Source organism: Orcinus orca, chromosome 2, assembly GCF_937001465.1.
Source record: "Orcinus orca chromosome 2, mOrcOrc1.1, whole genome shotgun sequence".
NCBI lineage: Eukaryota > Metazoa > Chordata > Mammalia > Artiodactyla > Delphinidae > Orcinus > Orcinus orca.
This window is the reverse complement of record NC_064560.1, coordinates 110,490,846-110,509,450: the sequence shown is the minus strand read 5'-3', so window position 1 is coordinate 110,509,450 and position 18,605 is coordinate 110,490,846. Positions and strand designations below refer to the sequence as shown.

Here is an 18,605-nt window from a genome sequence, read left to right as displayed (position 1 = left end):
TCACAGAAAGGAAAAGCCTGCAAGAGATTTGAGAGTGCAGGTGCCTAATGGGTTCAGATTCTATTTGGGCATTTCACGATTGTCTCCATCCTAACAGAAGGGAACATGAGTGAATTAGGTGAATTTTTTGATGCAACAATTCTTTTCTTGCAAGGGAAGAGAAGAAAGAAGAAGAAATTAGAAATCAAGCACTTGTAAACGATGGAGAACCACTATCTGATATGTATACTCTATGATTTTGTATGAAGAGCTTTAAAAAATAAAACTGAGAGTAGAATCCATCCTATGCAAAACTGCAATATAAAGGTTATCTTTGGTGCCTTCGGCCTTCCTTTTTTATGCCCCTTTTCTTTTTCATGGACCCTTTATATCTCCAGGTCAGATATACTAATTCTACATGGTGTTCATGATTCATTTATATTCCTTCCTAGTAGAACTTAATACATTGTAGCAACAGTAGCTCAAATTTTTGAGCACTTATTATGTGCCATGTGTTATGCTTCATGTTCACATGTAACAGTTATCATCCCAACTACCCCATAAGGAAAATACAATCATTGTCCCCATTTTAGAGCTAATAAAATTGAGGCTTCCCTAAGATTCACAGTGCTAGTAATTAGTAGAGCTAATATTAAAACCTATGTCTGTTTGAAGCCTCTATTCTACCTTGCTAAAAGGAGAGCTAGAGAGGAAATGACTTACATAATGAGAAGCACTGGTAAAATCCGAGATGGGAATGGAACAAGGCTATTCCTTCAAAAATGCAGCATACAGGCTGCCTGACTGTGGTAAGACAGACATGATGTTGAGGACAATCACAAGAACCTAATATGAAGAGACCTGTTCTGTTAACCTTCTACAGTTTACTTTAATTTTTCGGCCTTTTGTGCTACACTGTTTTTCCATCTAAAAAAATGAGAATGCAAAATACAATTTGTATTAAATTATACATTTGCATTTGTTTTGTATGTTGATCTCTTCAAGCTGACAGATGTGATGTAGCTCCCACCCCTCGCTGCTCCATCTGCCAAAATGCACCGTCAATTTAGTTCTATAAAGCAATACAGCAAGCAGATTCTGTAAGTTTCTGAAAGAATCCTGGCAGTGAACTGCATCCCCTTCTAATTTCCCAAGGGATGTATCTAATTTATATCAACTTTGATGTTTGAAATATTTTTGCTTCTTAGTCAAGAAAGGGAAAATGCAGTAGGATGCTAATAAAATAATTATAAGTACCAATTATCTAGAGTAAATGAAAAAACAGCGTTACACAAATACATGAACATGCAGAAAAACAACAGCATAATGATAGAAATTAACTTTACCCCACATTTCCATGCATTGTTTTGAAGTTACGTAATTTATGACACAACCCTCATGTTAGATTTTGAATTGGAAGAAATAAGCTTGCATTTCATTGCATTATGCTGTAATACAGGGCTTAATAAGAGCCTGATAAATCTTAAGTATTGCATTACAATATGTTAATGATAATCATCATAGCTTTTCCAAAACAGACACCACAGTGTCATCACAGATTATAATTTAAAGGAAATATTAGCAATTCAGAGTGCCTATATACTGTAGTTAATAAAGCAGTGAACAGAAATCAACTTTATAGGTAATTTACCAGCTAATGACAATTATTTCTATACTGTGTCTCAGGCTTATGTGAGAATAACTTTTTATGAAAATAAGATTGATGCTCATAGCATTATTACTTGTATAATGCAGCAACTCATCCAGTACTGATGGCTGATAGTTTCTCTTAAGAAATCAATTTATCGCCTGACAACACAAAAAAAATGCAGTATTTCATATTGTTCACTTCCCACGGGTATTTAGCAAGTTTGCCAACTACAACATAGAGTCCAAATTGTACTGGTAGGAAATAACGTGATGAAACATGGTTCGCAATATACTGTGGTCAAGTGTTCCATGTAAGTACTGCACGATTTATGACCATCTCAGAGCACGAGGGTTCTGCTGTGTCTGATAGAGTGGCTTAGCAAAATACAGACAGATGGCAGTGTAGTAAATAATTACTTGATTGGAAGGCAACCACTGCAGGATTCCTTCCTGCCTTCAATTCAACTAGACTTCACCTGGGGTACAGCACATTGATTCATGTGAGCATTTACAGCTTTGAGCTGATTGATCAAGAAAGAATCATAATTTCATAATTAACAAAGAAAAAGGATGCTGTGAAGTTGGAGGATACGCGATTCCTCAGTGGGTTTCCTTGCTCTCTCTTTTGTTGTCAGATATTTGACTATTCTCTATCTTTCAGATTCAGACTGAACTGCAATGTGTAGACTCCTGCCTATTTCTAAAAGACATTGCTAAAAAAAGAAAAAGAAAAAAAGACTGGAAATAGACCATTCGAGGCAATCTTGACAACTAAACTGAATTTCAAAATAGTCACTCCAGTTGGTTACCATGCAATCAGTTTATAAAGGACTAGAAAATAAACTACTGTTCAAGTGGTTTTGGCATTTGCATGAGGATACAGCTCGGGATTCACTCTTTGTTTTTCCTATGAGAACTGTTTTGGGGAACGTATGACGACTCAGAAACTCACTCTCAACTGATAGATCCTAAAAGTCTAAGCTTTTTCTTCCATCATTAGAACCTCTGGGATCCTCTTAATGAGAGAAGGGCAGGCTTTTACTCTCTCTCCCTAGCTATGTGGCTTTGTAAATGTGATATAATATGAAACTAATATGCAAGATTCAGAGTCCCACCAGATGCCCAGGTGGTGGCCCTTTCCAGGGTAAGGAGCCCTTTCCTTCCTGCTCATTCTTCAGATTAATCCCACCTGTCCTACCTTCTGTCCCATTCCAGCCTGGTTTGTACCATCAGCTGCTATCGGCCCCTCTTTTTATAACTCTGTATATAGCATTAACTCTACTTCTTTCAAACATTGTCTTTTGTACCAACCCCCCTTACATACACACATACTGTACACACTCCCACCCCTGACAACAGTTCACATGTTTTTCTTCCTTTATAGAGATAATGCTGTCAAATGTTTTGAACTGTACTGAACAGAATTGAGCTGTTCTTTTATTTCAACAAACTATTCTTGAGTGATTATGGCGGTGAGCACTAGCAAGGCAGGGGCACAACTAAGAATGTGAGAGGGAGTCTGGGAAGCCTAAGCATGGGTTTTGCAATCAGACAGGCCTGGGTTCAAACTCAGCTATCCAAATGGGAATAATTATAGTACCTACCTCACAGATTTGTTGCTTGGATTAAAGGATATGATGGCTGCAAAGTATTTGGAATTGTACTTCCCACAAAATAAACTTTTAGTAAATGGTGGTAATGAAATATGACATAAGCTACCCTCCAGGAGTTTGCAGACTAGTGGGGTTATAATAGACATGTATCTTAAAACTCTATTCTATGTCACATAGTTATAGTTAGTGGAATAAAGGTTGAGGAAGAATATTATGGAAATATGGAGTATTACAGAAATTTCTCTGACAGAAATTTGAGGATGGTTTTTTTAAAAAAATGCATACTGGGTATTTTTTCAGTAGACAGATATTGGCAGTCAGAGCATATCACTGATGAATGACGGTAGAAGGATGAACACTAGAATTGGAAACAGAAGACCTGAGTCACTAGCTATGCAACCTTGGACAAATCGCTTGAATAGTGTGAACCCAAGTTTCCTTCACAGCAAAATGGGGAGAATGAGGAGAATGCTACTAGCTCTGCCTGCATCCCAGTATTGGTGCTGGGATGAAATAAAATACTATTGGAAAGGGCACTGTGAATCCTGAACATCACAGTGTATGGTGGTGGTGGTGGAAACAGTAAAGAAATGAGTAGTTTTCAGTCAGCCTCGTGGAAATCGGTTTACATCTATCTATTCCTACTCCCTTGCTTTATCTCTCCTGTGATTAATGGTACACTTTTGCAAGTCAGCTAGCCAGTACTTCAGTTGAAAGAAATGTTTGGACAAAGTCTACTCGTGATTTTGCATGCAAACAGAGGCAAACAGTAGGCCAGATAGATTAATTCAGGAGAACAGATAATCAAAATGTCACTTCTACCTAGCACTGAAAAGAGAAAAGGAGGGAGTGCACAGAAGGAGGCCTTAGATCATCTACAAAGTGAATAATTAAGAATTAACTTTAATAAGAATTTGCAAAATCACTGTGAGTGGTCATACCACTGTGTGGATCTGAAAATCCAAGATGTCCAAGCAGGCAGATTTTAGCCTTTAGAATTGACTCTGTCACCCTCTGTCTCTGTCGTCTTTGAGGGAACTGCTGAATCTGACTCATTCACACAAAGTCTAGTTTTGTCTCTCAGGCCTGGGATTTTGCAGTTTGCTCTGTCCAGGATAGGCTTTGTATATACCTTTGAGCAAATTACTGGAGCAGCTCCCAGTTCACTCAGCCAGCTGAATCCTTACAAAGGAGGATTTATTTACTTTTCCTCCTTTGTCCAAATTAGAGGACAAAGAACATGGCAAGTAGTGGCTAATCACAGGGTATGCTGGAGCCTGCTAAAAAAAGAAAAGTAAAAGAACCCCCTCCCCAGTGTAACCCTTGCAGTTGCCCCCAAAGCAGCTCACAAATACGTGCCTTCCAGATGACTGCAAAGAACAGGTTACCCCATAGCTGACCCCTGCAACAACCCACAGAATGGGTAATAGCTAGAGACCCATCACCCAGGGCAATGATGTTGCTTCTCTGGGGCAGCCTGTCATATGTACCCATATCCTTAGAGTCTTCTCTTTAAAATGACAATTTTGAGGGGACCATAGTTTTGGGGAATTAACTTGGCATTACACCATGTGCCTGAGTGTTTAGGTTCATCTGAGGATAAAGAGTCGGAGGTTAATAAAAACAACCCTGAAATAATAGCAATAAGCCAACAGCAGAAGGTCTTCATAGAGGAGAGCATACAGAACTTGGAGTCAAGCAGACTTCTTGCACTGGAACCCTGTTATTTACTGGGCGACATCAGACAAATTATTTAAACTTTCTGAGCCTCAGTTTCTTCATCTACAAAATGAGGATAATAATAGTAACTTTCTCAGAGTTGTTTGGGAATGAATAATATGCAGCACAGTCCCTGGCACCCAAGAGTGTACAATAAATATTAAATTCTAAAATAACTCCCAGCCTTCTCAAAATACTTGATTTGCTTTGCATGACTAAGCCGATTTCCAGAAGCTGCATCAATACACTGCCTATAGAAATGCACTCATTGCTTTGTTCTCTAAGGAGCAACAAAGCACTGTTCAGGAGCTGTTTATTCTTTTTACAAAGCTAGGAGGGTGGGAAAGGCAAAAGGCTACAGTTTTCCATTTCACAGATAGGAAATCAGAGGCATAGGAAAAGTAAATGACTTGCCCAATGTCACACAAAGCCAGGAGCAGAGCTGTAATTGGTTATGACCCCCAGTGCAATGCAGCTTGTGTTCACCTTTTGAAAGTCAGGGGTAAGCAACTCCTGTCTAAGCTCTAATACCATCTATCTGATTTCTTAGATTTTTCTATAGCTGCTTGCTGGTCTTGAGAACCTTTGAAGCTTTGGGGAAATCACATGGGTGATTTGACCTTAAGTCTCATGCCACCGGCAAAAGATTAATTGCTAGCACCTGGAAAGGGGCCAGACAATTCTGTGTAGCTGAATAACAGCACCATCTAGGGATGTGACTGTCCTGACAGATTTAGTTAGTACAAAATTGATAAATCTAGAGTTTGTATAGCTTCACTTCCCAGATAGACAAGGCAACAGGCTCCGAGGGTTGACATTTACAGTAGCCCTACCAGTGTTTCGTAACACTGAATCTAGGTTTTCTACTCTTCCTCGGAACCTGGCTCATTTTCTAAGGCTCTGTCTTTAGTAGGCAAGAAGATGAGGGAATCTGACAAGAGTGCCACCTTACGACTGTAAGCAAGAATGCCCATCATTCTTTAACACAGCCATATGATTGCCTTTAAAGTCTTATTTATTTACCCTGATTCAGTGCAGGTTAAGGTCAGAGAGGGATGCAATGATTACACAGCAGCTAGGAATTTTCCGTCATAATCAGACTCCAAAAAAGATAAAAGGCAGCTAAATGCAACATAAAAGCTTGGATAGTAGGTCTAAACCCTGGACAGGACATTTTGCACAGCTTGACTCTTATTCCAGACTCCAGTGTCATGAGGCCCTTTTTAGCAATGTGGACTCCGACAGGCACACAGAAACCTCAGCTTTTCTTTCTTTTGCTTTGGTCACTCACTCCAGAAAGTATCTTTGCTTCTTGGAAAGAACTGTTGGTGGTGGATATTTTTCACTGTAATTTGTATTTGGAGCCCACAGGGTTTATTATTAGATATGGTTCTCTTTCCTTAATTCTTGTTCTCTAGTTTTATGTTTCAATTCAGGAGGCATTGCTCTGTGCCTGATATACACCCAGTATACTTCTGTAATTTTTGTCACTCCCAGTTGTAAAATATCTAGCCCAGTAGCTTAGGTCAGTAAATCAGTAGCTTTCAGTGTACAAGATCTTATTACAGTGTATCTGGTATTTTGTGTTGCCAGTAGTAAATAAAGATGGCATTAAACAGCCCCCTTTGCCCTCACACATAAAAAACCCAGTGTCTTCATGTATTATAACAACACATAGAGTCATTTTTCTGAGCTAGTCGTTACTTTCTGAATACAATTTAGTGATATACGTTATTTTAATAATCATTCAGAAAAATCATATATGTATAAATAATCATTTAATTGCATAGACACCATTTTTAATATTAAAATCGTTAATAAGATTGTTCCTAGAAACTTTGCTGCTCTGAGCAGAGTAAGTGATTTTGTCTTCTTTCATCAGATGAATTAGAGAAATTAGAACAGGAGAGACTGGCTTTGGAAGCCACTATCAAAGATAATGAATGCGAAGAAGAAAGTGGAGGCCTCCGAGGCTTGTTTAAAAAAGCTGGCAAGCTGAACATTACTAAGCCAACTCCCAAAAAAGGTAAGTGCCTTTAAAATTTACAGGAAAGATTACAAGACGAGCCACGACTTGAGTGTCTATGGGGGTCAGTAGTGAGCATCTAAAACGTTGGGGACATTGAGTGTAGGTAAGGACTGAAAGATATTTCCTTAAGAGAAGACAGTAAGGCTGGGCTTCCCTGGTGGCACAGTGGTTGCGAGTCCGTCTGCCGATGCAGGGGACACGGGTTCGTGCCCCGGTCCAGGAAGATCCCACATGCCGCGGAGCGGCTGGGCCCATGAGGCCACAACAGTGAGAGGCCCGCGTACCGCAAAAAAAAAAAAAAAAAGAGAAGATAGTATGGCTAAAAGGTAGAAGCTATTGTAACTTATCAACAACATGCACCCCTTTGTACCATCTTACTGTAAAAACTTTGCTTTAAAATATTTGGTTTGGGAGTCATACAGTGCTTTAGCAGATGGAACGTCATAAAACAGAAAATTCTTAGTTAAGATGTAAAGGGGATAGAAATTCGTGACCCAGCCCCCAAACTGGTTTATCTACACCCACACACCTCACACACACCTTGCAGACATTTCAGGAGACTGAAAGTCGACTGGTATAGGTAAATAAGGGATCCAGATAGAATTCTAATTTCAAAAATGCATCTCTATCACAAACCAGAATTCCGGACTTGGAACTTCATTGACTCTAATTACCTGCAGATTTTGGCTGAATGGTACACTTATCTCTGAATGTTCAGTATACATCCCAGAAATGGAGGACCACAGAATGAGACCTTGTTATAAGTTTAATAAACAGGTGATTCAAATACCTGATTTTTTTGAAAATTGCTTTCTTTCCAGAAACACTGCCGGTTTGAGTTTAATGAGGTCCACAGCGACCTCTGCTGGTAGAAAATTAGAATGTTAACATTTCTTTCTTTCATGCACAAATAATCCTATATAGTTACTGAACTCATTCACTGGTGTAACGCCCAGGAAAGATCATGTCTCTGGCAGGGTCTCCAAGTCAAGTAGCAAGATCCAAACTGAGACTTAGCTGCTGGTCTAGGTTAATAAGAGCCAACCTTTCAAAGAGGCCCTTCAAAGAGGTTGTCTCCTACCCTGGAAAAGGTTTGGTTCTGTTTGCTTATTTTCCTACTGTGACCCAAGGACTAAATTTAACCTGTAATACAACATTTTTTTTTTTTTTTTTTTTTTTGCGGTACGCGGGCCTCTCACTGCTGTGGCCTCTCCCGTTGCGGAGCACAGGCTCCGGACTCGCAGGCTCAGCAGCCATGGCTCACGGTCCCAGCCGCTCCGCGCAATGTGGGATCTTCCCGGACCGGGGCGCGAACCCGTGTCCCCTGCATCGGCAGGCAGACTCTCAACCACTGCGCGACCAGGGAAGCCCTACAACATTTTTATATATTTACACAGAATTATAGGAAATCCAAACATTTCCCTTCTTCAAACACTAGAGGTACCCTTGGGTGCCAGGAACATTCCACGGGCTAGGGGAGAACCTACTGTGCCTTTGTCCCCTTAAAAGGACATTTTCTAGAAAAATGATGTGTTTGAATCTAAAGTTGGAGTTACATCAGGTCTTTCAGGGTGTAAATATTAGAATAAGACCATCTGGATACTAACTACTATCTTCTTTCCTTTTCAATTATTTCGTGTACCCATGAGAAGAATTAACTATCCGTTGAATCTGCACTATGCAATGGTACAATCTGAAAAGCAATGGAAAATTCAGAAGTCATAACCCATACTGCTCTCTAGCTGCTGGGGAGGAGGGAAGCATTAAGGTCCTTATTAGTGAAAGCGGGACTTAGTTATTCTGGAATGCTGTTTCTGCGTCGCAATACTTTTGGCAAAAATGTACACCTCTGAAAGTCAACATGTCTCACTGTTCAGAAAAGCAAGATTATGTTATGTTTTATTTCCAACACCTAAATTTTCAAACACAGCTCTGAAGTAGCCCCCTTCACTGCTCCAGGCCTTTGTTAGCTGACCACTCTTCTGACTTAGGACCAACTCCGCCTCCAGGCACTCATACACGGTCCTCTGGATGCTTTGATTTGCATGTAAGTGGGGGCAGAGTTTGGTCCGTTTTGTAAAGATATTTAACTTTCTCCCTTAGCGGTCCTAGGGAGATACAAACTATATGAGATAATTGCTTCAGAACCGACAGGCCCAAACATGAAAACAACAAAAGACAGAACAAAGCATCCTCAGAACCTCTTAGATCAGAGAGGAAGCTCTGAAGAGGCTGTCAGCTCTACTCTAAGCACTATGCTGACACCCTCGCTTTGAAATAGAGCAATGAAGTCACAACTTTCAAAGATGTGGAAATGAGAAATAACATATATGGAGTAGGAAGGAAACCCCTACTGGGAAATAGGAGCAACGGTTCTGAGCAAACACTGCCCTAGTTCCCTGGTACACTTTTGCTGTGTCCATGTTAGGGTGGAAATTGCATTAAAAATTTTTTTTAAGTACTTTATGTACACTCTTAACTATAACTCAAGAAAAGGTGTTTTTAATCATATTTCCTGGCTTTTTCATCTCATTCACAGAGATTCAAATAGCTCAAATGGCTTTACCTTAGATTCACAGATTCCTTGAAGAGAAAACAAAAGAGTAAGCCAGGTCCACATTAGGACCAAAGGGTCATAGAGAGTCAAGATGGTCATGGTCCCTGGCAACGTTTATAATCCAGGCATTGATGGAGTTTACACCAAAATTGCGCTCAAATGAACAAACTGTCTAGTGAAGTACTTCTGATTCTTCTGCTTATCTCTAGAAAACCAATAACCACATGTTCTACTTCTAGGTACATCTGAAAATATAAGTTGAGTTATACCTGAAATTTGGAAAAATCGGGATATTTTGGCTTTTGTATCAGATAATTTAGCATTGGTACCTGCCTAAATAATAGTTCTGCTCTGAGAGAGATTACTAAGGATCTGAAAAAAAAATCTGCTGCTTTATAATGAAAACTGCAATCATAAGATCAATATCAAGTTTTTCTGAACTGTTGAAGGTGATCTAAATTATTGTGGAATTTGACCTTTATCTCTCCTCTTCCGGAGAAGAGGACTCACTATTTACCCATAAGTATAAAAAACACTTACAAATTCATGACCCTTCCTCTATTCTCCTGAAGAGATTTATTAGAAAGTTATTTTGCTTCTTTCCTCAAAAGACAAATGGATGTACTACTTTCTCTTTCATTACAGACAGCAGCATTAACACAATCCAGTCGATGCATGTGGGGGAGATCAACCAGAAACTGGTGGAAGCCAGCACCCAATTTAAAAAGAAGCAAGGAAAAGGCACAATTGATGTTTGGTGGCTGTTTGATGATGGAGGTAAAAAATTCCAGAATATACACTAGGGAGCAGAATTTCTATGTTGATAAATTTAACAAACTGCATGGGAACGTATATGAAACGATATCAGTTAAAGAACAACATTTCCGTGTTCTCCAAAGATTTAAATTAGGTAGGAGCTATGAATGTGGGAAAGAATAAAGATATGAAGCTACTCATTTCCTTTCAGTTGGATATGCTCATTCTTTTGTCATAATCTACTCTCTTTTTGTTGTTAGGGTTAACACTCCTTATCCCCTATATCTTGACTCTCAGAAAAAAATGGAAAGACTGTAAATTAAGAATCTATGTCGGAGGGAAGATCAATCGCATTGAAGAAGAAAAAATTACGTAAGTAATTTATCACTCCTGTGTTTGGATGTTTGCTGTTTTAATGCTTTAATTTTAAGAACTGTAAGCATCTTTGAGGCACAATAAATTTAAAGACAAAGTCACCATGATAGGCCTCAAGCTTACGTGTCTCTGGTCAGTAAATTATCTGTGTAATTTTTCTAATCGTTGTCTTCAGTCCTTTTATCCCCTTCCACAAATGCTTCCAACAAGCATTTGGCACAGAAGCCTCATCTCAAGTCTTGAATGAGAGTATCATTATCTTGTATAATGTTTATTTTGTTCTGACTGGTAAATGCATCCAAGAAAGGAAGAGCCTGAAGGCATCTGTGTCCAATAGTTTCTTCTGGGAGATTCAAACCTGTTAATTCACAGCAGTCACTCTAGCACAGCACACTTAGAAGAGAACAGAGAGACTACATCTGGTCCGAGCCACAGCTCTGCAACCAACAAGCTGCAGGACTTTGCAACAGTCACTGCACATATCTGGGTCCCCAGTTTTTCACTTGTAGTATGAAAGTGTTTAAATGGATGACTGTTGATGGCTCTTCTAATTAAAAAAATAAATAAGTCCCACGGTGTTAAGTCTGTGTCTCTCTTATTACTTTAGTCATGGAGAGTTGATCTGTAGTTTTGAGAGCAACAAGCATGCCGAGAGTGTGGTGTATCCAAAGGTCTCGGGCGGGAATCTGGAGAATGCCCTTTGGCGGCATTTGGTCCCTCATGACATGCCTAAGTCCTAGCCCTTCCTGGAACTGCTACTTCCAGAAATCACAAAATAATGACTGGCTCTTATGCAGTAGTTTTCCACATTTTCTCCCCACTCTTAGAAAGATATTATAAATATTTAATTCCTTGTAAAGAGAGTCATACTAAAATGGAAACTAACATGAGGTCTACAATAATTTATATTTTCTTAAAGCCTCTAGTACCTTATTGGGACAAGTGATAAAATCTGAAAATCGTGGTGGATTAGATGGTAGTAGGGCATCGGTGTTAAATTTCCTGATGTCAAAAACTGTACTCTGTTTATAAAAGAGAATGTCCTTGTTCTTAGGAAATACCCACTAAAGTATTTACAGGTAAAGGGGCCTGATATCTGCAACTTACTTTAAAATGGAAAATAGGTAGAAGGTAGAAAGCCAGCAAGCAAAAAATATATGGATAGACAGATGTAGATAGAAAAAGAGAAAAGGAGAATGACAGATCAAATGGGGCAAAATATAAACAGTTGGTGAATCTGAGCTTTCTTTGCACTATTCTTGTAACTTTTTTGTAACTTTGAAATTATATCAAAATTTTCAGTTTCTAGGGGAAAAAACCTTTAATCTATAATGATGTAATAATATATAATAATTATTAGTTTGTCAGTAGTTTGTCAGTAACTCTATAAAAATTATCCGTAATAGTCAATAAGTATTGGAACTTGCTCTCTTTTTTCCAAATGATAAGGAAGAGTGGACAGCTCCACAATATCTTCCCTGAAACATGAAGGCAGAGCTGGGTTTGCTGTTTCCAGTGACTGCACCTACAGAAATTTCTCCTTGCCTTCAATGGAATAACTTGGTCCACATTTATCTGTATTCATCAAGTACTGTAATGAAAATCAAACACTAACCAAAGCCTTTGTCCAAAATCTAAGCTGAAATAAGACATGAAATCAAAACTCTTTGATTGAAAATAGCTAAATATGCAATGATGAAGTGTTTCTCTCTTATATTTTCAGAATGGCTTCCCTCCTGAGCAAATTTAGGATAAAATTTGCAGACATCCATGTCATTGGTGACATCAACATCAAGCCAAACAAAGAAAGGTATGAAACACTGAACAAGATCCATTGTTTATTCGTGGTACTCTCGCCTTCTCTTCTGTGTTAATTATCAGAAGGTAAAAATGTTATGGATTTACTGCAGTGACTCCTGATAGGGTATAATAAAAAGGGATTTCAAATAATCATGACACAGAGCTATCACGTTCTAATGGAAGGAAAAGGTTTTAAGGTGAAGATGAACTTGAGAGGAAGAATTGTTGAAACACCATTTAGTTAACATTTTAAAATTGCCCTTCATGTTACTGGTTTCTATGGTGGCAAGATTAACAGGAAGCACAAGCTCAGACAATTCTGACCTGAGCAGTCAGGGTTAAGTTTTCATTATTGAACATTACTGGTGGGGCATCCTGAATGGGAAGCCTATGAGAGCCCCTAAAGGCGGTCTCTAAAACTATCTGAAGCCTGGCAAGAAAATGTATTGCTTCCAAAACTTTTAAATGAAAAACATTGAAATAATTGTTTAAATGTCTTCAAAACAACATCATTTTAACTTCATTGATTGTTAAATTTGTCAAGTCCATGATATTTGAAAACAATTTGTAGGTAGATCTTAAAAGGAGTTCCCAGAGGTGTAAGAAGATTGTCTGAAAATCATAGCCAATTATAAATTAAAGTACTTAGAGCAATGACTTAGCAATTATAAAATATTTTCAATTGTTTACAGTCCAAAATCATATTTACTGTTGCATCTAGATGCAGTTTAATACATTTGATTTGGTGTGGAATGGGGTCTCCAAGGGTTAGAGTAGAGGGAGACACGAAGGTCTCAGTATGGCTTAGGTCCTTGCTGGACTCTTGGACCTCTTCTCATTTCTGTTGACCATCATTTCTCCTTCCTCCTGCAGTTCTTGATGGATTGCAATTCCATATTCCTTGAGCCTTCTTGCTCTTACCTTCTTTTGATTCACTGTTATCCCAGATGAGCTTAATAACTAACTGAAAATCATCCAGATTTACGACGCATTCTTATTGACCAAATGGCAACCTCGAACTTCATATAGTTTGAGGGTGTTCATGATTCCTCCAGTGTTATAGGTCAGTTAAAACAGCTTTACGAAACATCTTAACTGTGATAAGAAAGCTATAATTGACAGGGTTAACCTGGATTATTACTATGTAGTATTTCCTTATATCATATATACCACTAATGCCTTTCATTCCTGTATTTCTATAGTTATAAACAGTTAAAAAAAATTAAGAACAGATTTATCATCCTCCTTGGTAAATGGAATTAACATTCTGATATGAAGTGAACTGTCATGTGGTAACCTCTGGTAGCCTTCCACATTTCACTTGAAGAATTTTAATTCCTAAGTCGCTGCCTCTTGGCTTTTGCAGTGATGTGATCAAACGGGCTCATCTTATAGCTCTAATTGGTGGGAATGCATTCTCTTTCATAACACAGCAGGTCCAGTGATTCCCTAGTATGTGCCACTTAGCAACAGGCCAGAGCCTGCCAGCACCCTGCAAGTACAGGGCCATTTACTGTTGTCTAGAGCACAGTCACAGTGTCCCCTACTGACTTTGGATTTTCTATAAGCCCTGGCTCAATGCTGGGCACAGATCAGTCACCTACTTCTCGTAGGTGAATTCTTCTTGCTGTTGTTTGTCTTATCAGCAGCTAAGGACTGTCTGTGCTTGCTGATTAATTTGTTTCTATATCCTTTGCCTCTTTACCCATCAACATGGTTTTCTCTACCCAAGTCCCTGTTTCCTTCCCTCTCTTTTATGCTAGTCTCTGCCCAGCTGCCATGGTCACCTGCTGCATACCCATCCTTTCTGTCCTATCACTGAAGATGTTGATGTATCTCTTTTACTAACCATGCCTCTTCCTTCTTTGAGTGTCCATCACAGGCTAGACGCTCTTCATCTTCCTACCCCTGACCTTTGTTCCATGGTTTCCTCTTCTCAAGGAGAAAACTCTATGCACAGTCGTAAGAAACAAAGGACCCAGGCATTTGTGCTTTTGTCCTGGTATCTAAATTTGACTTTAGACACCATTCTGATTTGGTGTTTCTTACATATCCTCCACATCCTGCAGTGAAGAGTTCTATTCCCCTTTCTCAGGAAAAAAAAAATGAATTAGTTTTCACAATTGTGGAGATTCTCTATGTGATATTTCAAGGTCTTGAGGAAGATGCAGGAAAAAAAGTCCATTCTTACTAGAATAACTGCAGTGAATGTACCCTGGTGTGAAGACAAAAGGCCACCAAGAAGAGGTGTGCTGGAAGTGCCATCCTTCTGTCTTCAGTCTTCAGCTATAACTGATGCCGTATTACTTTATAAAACCACCACATGTCCAATGCTGGCAATGCCTTTTCCAATATTTGAAGGTAAATTCTAGAACAGAGAATGGTCATTCAGTAAATCTCACAAATGGCCACTGGTAGCACACCTAGCACCTTTGTGATAATTTTTAAAAGGCAACTCCTCTGAGTGGTTTAATAAGAGAAAGAGAACTCTTCCTCTGGGCTGATGCAGCCCCAGGCCCAGGGCCCAAAGCTTACAGCACTGTCTCAACTTCGGCTTTCACATGGGCCTTGTTGGTCAGGCAGCCCTTGTCTACCATTAACAGCTATCCCCTGATCACTGTTCTTTCTTGGTCACTATTTTCACACAATGTTGAAAATAGTTTGTCAGTGATTTCCGTGTTGGAGGCTAATGTTAACTGTCCTTCAATTACCTTTAATAGATCTTTCAACTACCCGTAAAACATGAGCAAGTCTTGATGGAGACATTCTATCATAAAAGTATTATCTATAAATATGGTAGAGCAAGGGTGAAAGGGAGTACAAAAGCAAAGTTAATGAGAAAATAATTGGGAAAACTGAAAAGCTCTTGTGGCTAAATTTCATTTTTTATTGTATAGACTGAACTAAAAGTAATAGGCCAATAGAACAGCAATCTTTAAACAGAAATCAGAGAGACACCAGAAGCAATTCACTAGATAATTTAGTTGAAAGATGCTAGTGTGATCACAAAAACAACAAATACATTAAATTGTGAAAAGAAATCTTATATGAACCTAGGGGGAAATTTTTATGCAGTCAAAAAATGTTTTTAACTTTGTTATTATGAGGAACAAGGATAGGGAAGGCAGGGCAGCTATAAGTTAATTTTTTAAATTAAATTAATTCTCACTTATATTTAATAGTATGTAATACTTGACCTATTCTACAATCAATTAAAAAATAATTATAAGAAAGATCAGATTTAATAAGAATCAAATAGAAATCCTGAGCTACCTTTGGATCACCAAGCTAGGAGAATGGAAAATGGCCAAATCAGGGATGAGCCTTAGGATGAAGAAATCAAAGATAAACATAGATAAGGAGCAGTAAGAGTTTAGAGAAAATAAATGGACAAATACAGCCCCATTATAACCTACTGTGTCACTTAGCATGCTTCAATTGCAAGTAAAAGAAAACTCAACTCATAGTGACTTAAATAATGGAAATTATTATCAAACTTAACTGAAAAATCCAAGGGTATTTTGGCTTACAGGTGAAGCTTGATCTAGAAGGTTAATTTTACAATTAAGGACTAATTCTCCTTCATTCTCTCTACTCTGCCTTATATTATGAACTCATCAATCAAAGTTGACTTAGCTTATAAAACCAAGATGAATGCCCATAGCAGCCAGAACTACATATTTGCTCATTTGTGTTCAGTGGGAGAAAAAGTTTGTCTCTTCCCCAGTTGTTGAACTCAGGTCATTGGCTGCATTCAGGTAGCACCAACCCAAGCCACTGAGCCACGTGCTGTGGTCAGTAAAATGCAAGGTGCCTGTTGGTCAAGATTTCCTGGGTTATGTGCCCACCCTGGCCAATCAGTCTGGCAGAAGAAATACAATTGTATTGATTGTCTGATGCTGGGGATAGAGTCATTCCCACCCAAACTACAATGGAGAAACACAGTGTGCATGCTGGGGGGACAACCAGCAATCTCCTTTCCACTTTCCATTTCTTAGGAAACTATTTTTGAACTGCTCTTTCTAATAAGCGCCTGGGCTGAGATGCGAAGAAAACTCTTATCCTGATCAAAATAATTATATGTAGAGCTTAAACAGAGAAGCTGTCAATTGCTAACCTCAGTCCTATGGCTGCTGAGTAAAATGAATGCCTTGCTTTTACAGGGCACTTCATACTTTTCAGAGCACTGTCACCCAAATCATCATATTAACACTCACAACAACCACGTGCCAGCTTTGAGCAGCCATTATTACCCCCTATTATAGGCAAGGTTATCCAGGTCAAGGAGGACAATGGAAGAGCTGGAGCAAGAATCCAGGCTCTTTTCTCCTAGGCCAGCAACTTTGCGCTGATTACCGCCAAGGTCTCTGAAAGCACAGCACTGTTGGGAGGAAGAGCAAATAAAAGTATTGTGTGGCTGAAAGAATAATAGGGCATATCAGTCTTATTCCTTCCCTGTCACTGTCTACCATTCTAAATAAGTCAAAGCACCAGAAATCTACTGCATTAAGTATCTCTTTAATCCCTTAAAAAAAGCACACTGGTAGAGACAACCTACTCCTTTGTAATCTCTGTACAAATCCTAAATCAGGACAACTAATGAGATCACTAAACTCATTGCTTCATATTTTAATTTCTTAACCTAACATCACATTGATTCTAATTATCACTCATTCCAAAGTTACTAAATTATAAGTAAGCCACATTATATAAAACCAGAGAAAACTTTATATTTGAGATCATCTTACAGTACCATAGTAAAGACAACTACTCCTACAAATTATAAACTTTGTTTTGTGCTATTTTAAAAATAAGTCTTGCGGCTTTGCTGGTGGTGCAGTGGTTGAGAATCCGCCTGCCAATGCAGGGGACACGGGTTCGAGCCCTGGTCCGGGAAGATCCCACATGCCGCGGAGCAGCTAAGCCCATGTGCCACAGCTGTGAGCCTGCGTGCCACAACTACTGAAGCCCGCGTGCCTAGAGCTCGTGCTCCGCAACAGGAGAAGCCACCGCAGTAAGAAGACCACGCACCACAATGAAGAGTAGCCCCCACTCACCACAACTAGAGAAAGCCCACGCACAGCAACGAAGACCCAACACAACCAAAAATAAATAAATTAAATAAATTAATTAAAAAAAGAAAGTCTTATGAGATTCTTATGAAAGACAAGAATGAGATTTTTCAGCAAATTTTAAAATGTTCCACAGCTCTGAGATACTGCTCCTCCTTTTCTATTCAATGATTTCTTCTTAATCGCTCTAAAATGCCCTCAGATTTTAAAATATTATTGATTTTTGTTCTTTCCTCTAACATGCACCTGAACAATAGCCATTTGAAAATCTCAGGCAGCAACATCAGATACCAGAAGGACAAAGGCTACATTATTTACAGCAAACATTCAAATTGTTCTATAGCCATTGAACTCACTTCCTTGCTCCTCTTAGTTACTATAAAATAAGCAGAAGCAAATTCATTTATGGGCTGAAGTGTCTACGTTACAACTGTGTCTTTGACTCTATTATGTAGAACATGTATTTGCAGAATAATTACTATCTGTGTGTTTGCCTAGTAGGCTATTAAGGCCTCACACACGTTAAGGCCTTTCCCTGGATAGGGAGGTACTACTAGAGCCATATGGTTTTACTCACAGAAAGTCCCCTGCAAAGATAATTCTTAAAAGATTTGCATGACATTCAGCTCTGATTCTGTAGCCAGCAGGGCTAGTCATACCTAGAGTATCTGTGAAATAATGAGTTGGTTTCCCACTGTGAGGCCTCTTTTATAATTCCAATTTCAGCTGGAAATTCTTTGAAGAAATGATTGAACCATATCGTCTCCATGAAAGCTGCAAAGATTTAACAACTGCTGAGAAATTAAAGAGAGAAACTCCGTGGAAAATTACAGATGCAGAACTGGAAGCAGTCAAGGAAAAGGTAAGGACTTGTCTCCCTTAATCTTTACTTTGCTATCTAACTAGCTGAAAAAGAAAACAGCTGTTGATTTAAAGATCAAGAAGTAATGTATCTATTATAGAATTTCATTATTCAAGATCCAGGGTATCTCCGTATTTCAAGTGCTTTTTCAATCATATTATTGAATATGAGGATTTAGAAAATTGTTTTCATT

The 18,605-nt window shown here is 38.8% G+C and overlaps 1 protein-coding gene and 1 long non-coding RNA gene across 7 annotated transcripts in view; one reads left to right on the top strand and one right to left on the bottom strand.

Annotated features, from left to right (window-relative positions):
- LOC125963524 (uncharacterized) overlaps window positions 1-18,605 on the bottom strand; it is a 129,440-nt gene that overhangs the window by 82,000 nt on the left and 28,835 nt on the right. The window lies entirely within an intron of this gene.
- The window catches only part of SLC12A1 (solute carrier family 12 member 1), a 91,899-nt gene that overhangs the window by 68,242 nt on the left and 5,052 nt on the right, over window positions 1-18,605 (top strand). For both annotated transcript variants that reach the window (XM_033422627.2, XM_049706090.1), the window contains exons 20-24: window positions 6,844-6,987; window positions 10,193-10,324; window positions 10,564-10,675; window positions 12,402-12,488; window positions 18,277-18,412. In XM_033422627.2, the coding sequence (XP_033278518.1) occupies window positions 6,844-6,987; window positions 10,193-10,324; window positions 10,564-10,675; window positions 12,402-12,488; window positions 18,277-18,412 (611 nt within the window). The remainder of the gene's footprint in view (window positions 1-6,843; window positions 6,988-10,192; window positions 10,325-10,563; window positions 10,676-12,401; window positions 12,489-18,276; window positions 18,413-18,605) is intronic.